Here is an 11,066-nt window from a genome sequence, read left to right as displayed (position 1 = left end):
GCCAGGAGCCTGAAGCCCCATGGGGGACAGGTTGCACTCAGCTCTCAGTAGTAACCCCACTTCTCATCCAGCCCCCTGAGCAGCAGGCACTTCCTAGCTGCTTCCTGGAATCCTCCACGAGGTAGACCACATCATCTCTGCTCGAGAATCCAGGAAGCTGGCACAGGTGAAGGCACTTTCTCTGGCTCACCTGGCCTGAGGGTCACCAGGGCTGGTACCCCGATTCAGGCCAGCCTGAGACTAGAGCCTGCACTCAAGGGACTGGGCTGGGCCAGGGCCTCCTGGCAGGGCCCCCTGTGGAGCACAGAGCACACCCACTCCCTTTCAAAGTTAGTCGTGGATCCTTGGTCCCAGGTCTGCCCACAAGGAACAGGAACTCAATGGGGGTGGGGAGGGGGGTCAAGCGGCCTGTAAAGGCAGTGGGCTCCATTGCCCTATGGGGAGGCCCCTGAAGGTTCTGTGGGGAGGGTGCGGCATCCTATGAGGCACTGCGTGGCACACCTGTACAGAGGGATTGGGATAGAGGCTCCCTGGTAGGCCCCAGACCCAGGTTCAGCGGGGAGGAAGTGGTTCTAGAAGATGAGCTCACAGAGCAGGGAGTTCTAGAAGGTCCTAGCAAAGTCTGCAGCCTGCCCTGCCCTGGTGTTGTCTGGACACTGGGTGCCTGGAGCTCCGGGTCAGGAACATGGTAGGGGTGTGCCCGAGCTGAAGCAGTGTGGGCCACAGCTACTGTTGTCACTGTCCCCACCGTCTGGGTTCTGGTGAGGAGGACCACCCCTACTCCATCAAGAGGCCCCCTTTCCCTTCCTCTTAGAGCTGTTAGCCAGGGCCCTGGGTTGGGCTGACCAGAGAGGGGTATGGACAAAGCAAAGGGGGTGGTGAGAGCTGGGGGATGCTGCGGGAGAGGAGAGGGTCATGGTGGAAGGAGGGAAGGGAGAGGAGGTGGAAGAGAGAGAGTGCGGGAGAGTGAGCAGCCTGCTGGCAGTCTCTGGCCAGCCCCAGAACCCAGCCCCTGCTGGGAAACACAGCACCGTGCAGCTCAGTCTCCGTAAATGAGGGGTGGTATTAATCTGACTCCCCTTGACCTGTCAAGAGGATTAGGTGAGATTAAGTTAGAAAACATTGAAGAAAGACTTGGCACAGCATCTAATGAACCTTTAAGACCTCAGCAGGGGTAGTTCTCGCCTCCTCTCTTCCCTGGCACCTGGATGGGAGTAGCTCCTGCTTGCCTGGCTGTGGATTCAAGGTACCAAGTATTGGGAAGCAGCCACTAGGCAGCCACTCTGGCACTAGGCAGCCACTAGGCAGCCGCTCTGGCCTCAGGTAAACACGACCAGACCACTGCTGTTTGGAAGCTGGTTGTGCTGGTGGAAAAAACTGACATGCATGACAATTCAGGGCGCTGAGCTGTGGGGTGGGGTGCTGGGGGAGGGAGCCTGCCAGGAGAGGCTGGCCCTGGAGCTCATCCTGATGGGATTGCATGTGTAAGGGTGAAGTGTGTAGAGGGAATGAACCGGCTGATGCTCTCGACAGCTGGGGCATCCTGAGTGAGCCTGTGAGCGAGGATGAGGCTGGCACGGCTGTATTCTAAAAGGCCGTGGGGACTGGGAGAGGTTGGAGGTGCCGTGTGGGTGTTGTGCAGACAACGGCACAGCCATTTGGTTTCAGCACCATTTGGATGCCTGCGTCTCATGTCTAAGTCCCTGGCTCCGCTTCTGAGTCAGCCCCCTGTTACATATGCCCTGGGGGGCAGCAGGAGATGGTTTGAGAAATTGGGTCCCTGCCACCCTTGTGGGAGACCTGGATGGAATCCCTGGCTCCTGGCTTACAGCTCGATGCAGTCCCAACTGTTGCCAGCAGATGGGAGGTCTCTATCACTTTCTGTCCCCTTGCCTTAAAAAAAAAAGTCATTGAAAATAGGCATTTGGCCTAGTGGTTGAGATGCTAGTTAGGATGCCTGAGTCCTGTACTGGAGTGCCTGTGTTTGAGTGAGGGCTGAGGGACAGCAGAGGGAAGGTCAGTAATCCTGAGCAGGAGCCGCCAGGCCAAGGTCACCCATGTCCACCAGCATGCTGGGGACCAACGGAGCAGGAGAGGGAAGCAGGGCAGGTAGTTCCAGCAGAGAAGGAGGAAGGGGTCTGTGCAAGGTGCTGGCTCACAAGAGGCAATGGGCATGAAACCCAGGTGCAAGTGTGACCAGGGGGCTCGGTGGGGGCAAAGACAGCAGCTCCCACTTCCACGGCAGCAGGAGCATCGGGAGACTTGGCTGTGGTCCACATCAAGGGGTGGGGGCTGTGCTGGGAAGGGAGGCTCCGGTTGATTTATGTTGGTGATGCTGCTCGGCCCATCCCCTGTGAGGATAGCTGCTTCTGGCCACTCCCCACTGGGCCTTGGAGTCTTGTGAAGGCCTCTGGCCTCTGTCTAAAGCTCAGTGTCTCCTTGGTCGTCAGCTCTGGGGCCTCAGGCTCAAACAGTGCCTGGCATGCACTGTGGGGTTCAGGCTTTGTGTCTGCACCCATTTCCTGTTCTGTTTCTCAATGGCTGGGCAGGGACTGTGCGAAGCCCAGTGGGGAGGAGAGGAGGCCCTACTGGTGCTGGGTTTGTCCTCGCACTCCGCCTACCTTCACCTCCTGTTTCTCCAGGGGCACCTTCAGAGCTGAGCCATCCTCTTCCTCTGAGCAGTCACCGTCTGCGAACGGATCGTCAGCTGGTGGGCTGCGCATCTTAGCCTTGAGCCAGAGTGGCGGGGGCTCCACGGGGGCCGCCCGCATGGACGCCAGGCGCCGGGCACCCAGCAGGCAGCTGCACCCCTCAGGGATTACTGTACTGGCCCTCCTCTCTCTGCTCAGCTGCCAGCTCCCCTCCAGCCAGGCCAAGGTCTACAGTCGCTGCGAGCTGGCCAAAGTGCTGCACGACTTTGGTCTCAATGGATTCCGCGGCTATGGCCTGTCTGACTGTGAGCACCCCTCAGCTGAGCTGACCCCGGCCCCCCACTCCCTCCAGCACTGTGGACAGCAGGCATTGGGTGCTGGAGCTGGATCAACCCTTTGAGTTACCCTGTGGGCAGCATAAATTGCTGAGCAATGTGGTACCCAAGACCCAGCTGTGACAGGGAGGGTCAGATGCCCCGACTGAAATTGGGTCAAAGCCAGCAGAGCAAATACAGGGAGTCAAACTTCTGCAGGTGGCAGTTTTGAAATGCCCTCTGGGAATCTACACTTGCACTCATATTTCCTCTGTTCCACCCCTCTGTGTAGATCCCACATACGGCCCTCCTAACCTTGCCTCTAAAGATTTCGCTCTTGGACATTCATCCCACGAACACACAGGGCCCTGCTAGGAAGGTGGGCCTGAGGGCCCGTGCTGACCCCTGCTATCTGGGGAAGTCACTTTGCCCTCTGGATGCCTGAGTCACCTACAGAGCATCCCAAGGCTCGCCCTGGTCACCCAGAGGCAGGTGCGGTCCAGGGAGGCAGCCGTTGCAGCCTGCCTGGGGAATCCGTGGCTGGGCTGGCTGACCCCAGGCCTGTGTCTGCCCCACGCAGGGGTCTGCCTCGCTTACTTTACCAGTGGTTTCAACACAGCCGCCGTGGACCACGAGGCGGATGGAAGCACCAACAATGGCATCTTCCAGATCAACAGCCGCAGGTGGTGCAAAAACATTTCCCAGAAGGCCCTCAACTTGTGCCGCATTTACTGCTCTGGTAGGGCGGCCCTGGGCCCACCTGGCCTGCTTCTTCCCCAGCTCAGCTTGCCTCCTCAAGTCTCTGAAGGACTACTCCCTACACCATCACCAAATACAGGAGGGGGCTGCTGTGGGGAGAGGGAGGAGAATGAGGGATCTCTATGCATCTGACGCGGGGGTCCCAGGTAGGAGACTGGCCTTAGAGCCAGGGAGGGGGAGGGGAATAGAGAGAAGCTTCCAGATGGGTAAGAGATAGGATGGAGGGTTGATGTGTGTGCGTGTGAGAGCGAGCGACTGAGCGAGAGGCAGCAGTCTGCACGGCCAGCCGTCTGCTTCCTCATGGTGCTTCCCTGCCTCCCACCCCAGATTTGCTGAACCCTAACCTCAAGGATACTGTTCTCTGTGCCATGAAGATAACCCAGCAGCCCCTGGGGCTGGGTTACTGGTAAGTTACGTGGGCCCAGAGCCCTGCGGGTGGTGCTCCTGCCTGTGCACTTGGCACCTCAGACTCAGATGTTCACTCAGAAAACAGCACACACGGCATGTGCCCCACCTACCCAGCAGAGCTGCTCGGAGGGGGCGGTGAGTTGCGCAGCTGGTGATGCGTGTGGTGGGCCCTGCACACCCGAGGGGGCATCCCCGCCTCCAGGGGCAGCAGGGTGCAGAGGAAGCCCTTTGGCCTGCAAGGGGGAACTTGGGAAAACCTCTTTCTTTGCTGGGGGAACAAGGCAGCTAGAAACTGCCTTCATGTTTAGAGCCTTGCTCCCCACTCCCTCTTGAGCGTTTCTTCCAGAGGACCCCCTGCCTGGGCCCTGGCCCCCTTCCACCTGCCCTGCCCTGTCCTCACAGCCACAGCCGCCTCCCTGCAATCTGAGGTTGGCTCCCTTTCCTCATTCTCCGCCCTCAGGGAGGCCTGGAGGCATCACTGCCAGGGCAAGGACCTCAGTGACTGGGTGGACGGCTGTGAATTCTAGGAGCTTCTCGGCCTGGAGCAGACCACGCACAGCAGGCTGGGCGATGGGCGTGGGCTGGGACACGGGCTTGGGCAGACAGGCTGCCTAATAAAGTGTAGTTTCGTGTGTCAGTGGGCTACAGCTCGCTGTGTGCCCAGTGGGAGCCAGAGTGTCTCGGTGCCTCCTCGCCTCACCCTGTCCACCTGGGCTGGGTTGCAGGGGCACACCAGTGTCGTGTCCTTTTCTTCGGGGCTGGCTGGGAGGGTCAGTGTCTTCTTTGCCTACCCCTGGCAGTTTGGGTTTCGGGTGGTCAGATTTAGCAAGACAATAACAAAAAAGTTACCCCAATTAGCTTTAAATTTTGAATATACAAGACATAACTTATGATCAATATATCCCAAATGTTGTGTGGGGGTACTCTTAAAGTCTAAAATTCAAACTTCTGTGAGACTCCTACATTGTGTGTGTGGCACCCTGGCTGGCTGTGGTGTGTGCCTTTGGCTTGTGTGAGCAGATCCTTGGGAAGCACTTCGTGTGGCTGTGGCTGCAGATGGCGATCACTATGCCTTGGCACTGCCCCTGGAGACTGCTAGAATACCAGGGCGGTGAGCTGTCTCTGGCCCTGCTGCTCCCCGCCCTCTAGTGGTGGGAGATTCAAGTGCTGCTGAGACCCATCCTAAGGCTCCTTGCTGGGTAAGGGATTGTGAGTCCTGGCAAATGGCTGGATGTTGGGGTGAAGAATGCTGGTGACACTCTGTAGCTTATCTCATGACCCTACAGCTGGAGGCAGAGATGGGCACCCCCAGGTTTCAGGAGGACATTGATACAGAAGTTCCAGAGCTTCAAGATGACACAGCTGGTGCAGCTGGGGTGTGGAGTGCCTGTCAGCCTCCATGCTGGGCTGGAAAGCACAGTGGGCAGGAACAGGGATCAGAAAGATCCACACACCTACTCAGCAGTGATCGCCATTCTCCAAACTTGAGAATTCTCTTCTGCCCCTAAGCCTTGGCTCAAGCATCTCCGTTGCCAAACGTGCCTGGCCCAGCTTCCGTCTGAGTCTCAGAGCATCTGTGAGAACGTGCTGTGACCCAGCCAGGCTGACCAGCCCCGGCTGCCCCGCCGCAGCAAGCTCAGCACGCCTGGTGCACCTGTAGAACTCCTGCTGCTCAGGAGCTGGTGGTACGATGCCTGCTGCCGCCCCTGCCCAACTAGCTCCTCTGCTAAAGGATCAGATGGAATTCCTTTTGAAAATCCACAAAAGCTGGCTTATACTGAAGGCAAACGACCCCCAACGGTGACACCTTAATTCCACAAACCCACAGATCAGCTTGGAGGAAGGACGCCCAGGTTGTCCAGCCCCAAGCAACCTTCACAGCCTCTCTCTAGGTGTGGGTGGGTTTTAGATAAGCGAAACCACCATGGCTGCCTTGCTCAGAAGTGGGTGAAACTCAGCAGTGGTATAGGGGAGGGGAACTCACAGGTCACTCGGAGAACTCTCAGCACCACCCGGACGCATCACCGCCAGCGGTCATTTTGAGATCCAGGCCACAGGGACATCTGCTAAGGAAGGCCACATGGGGTGGCCTGGCTTTTGAAGTACCCCTACGTGGGTCTCCATGTGGGTGGCTTGGGTTTGGAGGCACCCCTAAGTGGGCCTCCTCCAGCAACCCCACAAGCATTCAAATATTTCACGGAATCCTACCTCCGTTTTGCCTGTCCCTAGTCACTGCTGCTTAACATTCGGCAGTCTGCGGGACGGGCTAGACCGCAAAGAGAGGCAGGGGTCGAAGGTTTACGACAATCTTGGCAGGGACCTAATCCTATCTACCCCCTTATTTCTTCCTGTAGACCGAAAATGGCCAGCAGAAGGTCATCAACATGTCCTTTCAAGAGGGACTGGTGCCTGCCAGAATGACTGGCCATGATTAGTGGCTCCTCAGATATCAGATGGGCTTTGTGCTCTGTAATGCCTCCCCACCTCCAACACACATTGTGTGCAAACATTTTATATATACCCATGTGCTCATGCCCACTGTTTCTCAATACATCATTGATCCAAATGAAATTTAAGAAACAAGGTTTTACCAAAAGAACCAAGAAGAGCTAAGAGGTGCCCCTCAGCTCATTTCACCCTGTGACAACCCTGGGCACCGGGCGACATCATCGCTGTTTTGTGGATGGGAAAACAGAGGCTATGAGCAGGTCCCATACCATCTTAGGTGTCTGCCTCTCATGTTCCACCCAGACTTGTAGACTGTCTGGTCTTAGGAAGCAACAAAGGGCTTGCCTGTCCATTTCCAGGTCCTGCCCCTTGATTAAGGAGGACATGGCTGTACCATTAATGGTTCAAGCCATGTGTTCAGTTTACAGCGACTGTGACTGACCCTCACCTAAGGCCTTTGCCAGCCCTGGTGCTTTGTTCTTGAGAAAAGTTCATCAGCTGATCAACTGAGTTAGCAAGAAGTTCTCCGCTTCCCATTTGTCCTCCAACAGGGTCAGGTCCCATAGTCGTGCTTTACACCCCACCAAATCATCAACCTGCTGAAGACTCGTGCCCCAGAAGGATTCCATGGCCCAAGCAGCCAAGGGTCTCAAATGAGTGTGGAGAAAGCTGTTAGCTCAGCGAGTGGCGTCACTGACTCTGGGGAATGGCGCAGCAGGGAGAGAGCATGAAGGACCCTGGCCATGACACCACTCCCAGCCTGGTGACAGGTCCTTCAGCCCTCAGCACCTGTCTACATCTGTCTGCGTGGCCACTTTGTTCCCCCGGACATGTGTGCGATCCCAGTTCCCAGAGCCTTACCTGGGAATTTGGACTCACTCCTTGTGTGTACTCTCTGTTCAGCTCCTAAATTCCTGGAGGGCACACTGCAGACAGATCCTCCCTGCCAGTGGGGTGAGGGGGCCTGGACCCCACTCCCTGCCTCTGCTGGGTCAGCCCACCTGTGCTGAGTGCTGGGCTGGGATCTGGGCTGCCCTTGCAGAAGCCCTTGGGCCCCACGTGTTGTCTGGCCCTCCAACCTCAATGGCCATCTCTGAGTCTGGGGAGGAAGTGGTCCCAGGGTCGGACCTCTGGGTTCAAGTACCCTGAAGTGAGCTTCACAGAAGGTATCGAGTGTCTCGCCAAGCCCAGGCTCGTGGGCAGGGCCCATCTCTGTCCTCCCCCTGCCTGTTCACCAAGACCCCTACCCACAACAAAAGGGCTGGTGGCACCAGCAGCTCCTCCCTAGGCCTGCTCGTGGCTCCAGGTCTCAAATAGCTTCCTGCTGGAAAGCAGGCAAATTGGCAAATTCCAGCTCTCTCCGCCCCAAACAACAAAACCCCAGCTGGGCCCCTGACCTAGGTCCCCAGAGAAGCACCCTCTTTCCCCAGGTGGCCAACCAGGCTGGCTCTGTTTTTGAGGGGGGCATGTGGTCTGCACTGGTGACTTTTGGAAACTCCTGGCCCTTGGTGCATCCCAGGGTTCCCTGTTTCCCCAGTCTCTTGGGGCCTTTGCCTTTACATCTGGGCTCTTGCTCCAAATGATGGTCACAAGACACCCAGCAGTGCCTTGAATTTAGACTGAGTCTCCTGTTAACCATCCATGAAGAAGGGAGCTGGCTGGTGATTCTTGCTCTCTCGAGCTTCCTGCACGCCTCTCCCCACACCGCCCTACTTTCCGTAAATGAGTATGCAGAGAGGCTCCAAGCTGAACAAACCAGAACCCCTGTACCAGAAAGGGGGTGCATTCCTGTGAGCTCTGAGGCTATCCACACGTGTTCGAGTATCCTTTGCTGCATCACAAATTGATCTACTTTTTTTTCCTGGAGAGTCAGACATCCAACGAAGCAGTTCAAATTGCAACTTAAGCTATAGATTTTTAAAAAATGTATGAGGCTGTTAAACTGGAACTAGGCAGGCGCATCAAAGAGACTCCCAACTAACTGAACAGACGTTTTACTCGGCCCCCAACCTCGCCAAGAGCCGTGCCCCTCAGATCTCGGCTCCTCTGCCTCTGACAGTCTGGGCAGCAGCAGGGCACCTGGCAGTGGCTGGAGTGAGTTTGTCACTGTGGGTGGACTTCCCACCCCCAGCACGGAGGGAAGTTAGTGTGCTCAGTTCCTCTTGCGGCGAGGGAGCGTCATCTTGGTGGGCCTACAATGGAATCGGGAACCTGGGAGCTTGGGGAGAAAGCTTTGGCACAGCCATACCTCACTGTGTGACCTCAAGCCTATCCCGTCCCTCCCTTCTGCTTGGGGAATTAGGGCACAACAGGGCAGGTGTCTGGTGAAGACGCTCACATCCCATACTGCCTTGCTCTGCTTCTGATTGCAGCTTCCTGCTGTTGTATACCCGGGGCAGTAGCCGGTGGTGGTTCTAGTGCGTGGGTCCTTGTCACTCACCATGGGAGACCTGGATGGAATTCCGACCTTCCGCCTTCTCCCCGGCCTAGCCTCAGCTGTTGTGGGCATTTGGGCAGCGAAGCAGTGGATGGACGCTCTTGGTCTCTCTGCTTCTAAAATAAAGATTTAAGAAAATAGGGCAGGACCCGGTGTGATGGCCCAATGGCTAAATCCTTGCATGCACTGGAATCCCATAGAGGCACCAGTTTATGTCCCGGCTGCTCCACTTTCCATTCAGCTCCCAGGGAAAGCAATTGAGGACGGCCCAAAACTTTGGGACCCTACACCTGCGTGGAAGATCTGGAGGAAACTCCTGGCTCCTGGCTTAGGATCAGTGCAGCTCTGGCTGTTGTGGCCACCTGGGGAGTGAATCAGATTTCTTTCTGTACTTCCTTCTCCCTGTAAACCTGCCTTTCCAAAAATAAGTAAATAAACATTTCAAAAATGGGGCATTAAGGTGGTTCAGAGAGTTTGGGATGGGCAGAATTATGGCTGCTAAGATATCCACATCCCAACCCCTCGAGGCAGTGTCTACATGACTGTCCACAATAAGAGACTGTGAGGATGTGATTACACTGATAACCTTGGGTGGGAGGAGGGAGACGAGCTTCGATTATCCCGTGAGCTCAGAGTCCTTCAAACCTGAAGAGTGAGTAGGGGAGAAGTCAGAATTGAAGACAGATATGAATAGAGAAGGACTCTGCCCTTCCTGGCTGGCTTTGATGGTGGAGGAAGGGGTCATGAGCCAAGGAATGTGGGCAGCCTCTAAGCTGCAAACAGCCAGAAGTGGATTTCTCCTTTTGAAACTCTGGGAAAGAGTACAGCCCTGTGGGCACCCAGACTGCTGTCCAGTAACCCAGGCCAGATGTCCAGCCTTCCCAACTGTGGGAGAGCACGCTTGTGTTGTTTGAGATCACTGAGGTGGCGATCATTTGCCACATCAATGATAGAACACACATAGGGCTTTTCCTTGCAATGCTACCCTGTCTCAGAACCCAAACCCAGCTTTGCTCAGAGCTGGGGCAGCCCCAGTTGGTCATGATCCTCATTACTGCCATCTCCTGGCCACTCTGGTGTTTTCACCTTCAGAGAGAGACCAGAGAGGTGCGGGATCCCAGTAAAGCTATGCAGTCTTGGGGACAGGCAGGCCATGGGGTCTGGGCTGCTTGCTCCCTTCAACCTAATGGAGCAGTGACTTCCTTGTGTGAGTGGGGAGAGGCAGCCTAAGAGGTTGAAGGGCAGAGCAGGAGCCAGACCTGAGCCTTTGGTCTTCCAGGTGCTTTCTGTGCGTGGGCTCCAGGAGGCCTTTCCTACTGCTTTGGGGGAGTTTGAGTTGGCAAGGCTTAAAGGGAGTATCATACAGGGGCTACTGGCATGCTGCCTCAGAGACAGGAATTCCGTCCTAACAAGAAACTATCCTCCACAATGCCCTAGTGTGGGCGAGGCAGGTGGTCCTGCGGGGGGCAGGAGGTGGGCTAGGGGTAAGGGAGGGAGGCCGGGCTAGGGGTAAGAGAGGGAGGCCACGCTGGGGCCTGTGCCCAGCCAAACCCCAGCATCTTGCCAGCTCTGTGGCAACAGCTCCGGTAGTCTGTGGTTTGCTTCCACTGTTGACACTGCTACTTCTAAGGGGCTGGGAGGAGGCAGGGCACAGGTGAAAGCAGAGAGGCTACAGGGGCATTCCAGTGGAGGGCGTCGGCTGCCACCCCTTCCCACCTGTGGTCTAGGGCAGCTCTAGAAGGTGTCAAGAAGTCAGCGAGAAGCCATTTCCCAGGCTCCCAGTTGGAATAAGCCAGTGTGAGTGTCCACCGTGTGACATCTGCACTGTCCTCTGGGACACCCGGCCCACGGGACCCTCCCCTAAGGCTCTGGGGGAGAAGGACCTGGGGGCGGGGCAAAGGCACCAGGGCCGCAGCCATTTCCACAAGACCAGCTTTTAATATGACCGTGGCTTGAAGCACGAATAAATAAACGCCAAAGAAAATGGAAACAAAACAGAAACGTCAAAAACCAAAAAAACCTCAAAACAAAACCAAAAACTCCAACAAA

At 56.4% G+C, this 11,066-nt stretch overlaps 1 protein-coding gene across 1 annotated transcript; it reads left to right on the top strand.

The window, feature by feature from the left end:
- The first annotated feature begins 615 nt into the window (after positions 1-615).
- Positions 616-4,801, top strand: SPACA3 (sperm acrosome associated 3). Its single transcript, XM_004593871.3, has 5 exons — positions 616-761; positions 2,643-2,956; positions 3,546-3,704; positions 4,052-4,130; positions 4,593-4,801. The coding sequence occupies exons 2-5, from the start codon at positions 2,770-2,772 to the stop codon at positions 4,657-4,659; spliced, it is 492 nt and encodes a 163-aa protein (XP_004593928.2). The 5' UTR covers positions 616-761; positions 2,643-2,769; the 3' UTR covers positions 4,660-4,801.
- The last annotated feature ends 6,265 nt before the right edge of the window (positions 4,802-11,066 follow it).

This window comes from Ochotona princeps, chromosome 17 (genome assembly GCF_030435755.1).
Source record: "Ochotona princeps isolate mOchPri1 chromosome 17, mOchPri1.hap1, whole genome shotgun sequence".
Lineage (NCBI taxonomy): Eukaryota > Metazoa > Chordata > Mammalia > Lagomorpha > Ochotonidae > Ochotona > Ochotona princeps.
Note: the sequence above shows the minus strand (reverse complement) of the source record. Positions and strands in the feature narration are given on the sequence as shown.

Coding starts and splice junctions, on each gene's coding strand:
- SPACA3 (XM_004593871.3), top strand. CDS start 2,770: ATGGACGCCAGGCGCCGGGCACCCAGCAGGCAGCTGCACCCCTCAGGG. Junction 3,705..4,051: donor GTGCCGCATTTACTGCTCTG/GTAGGGCGGCCC, acceptor CTCCCACCCCAG/ATTTGCTGAACCCTAACCTC. Junction 4,131..4,592: donor CCCCTGGGGCTGGGTTACTG/GTAAGTTACGTG, acceptor CTCCGCCCTCAG/GGAGGCCTGGAGGCATCACT.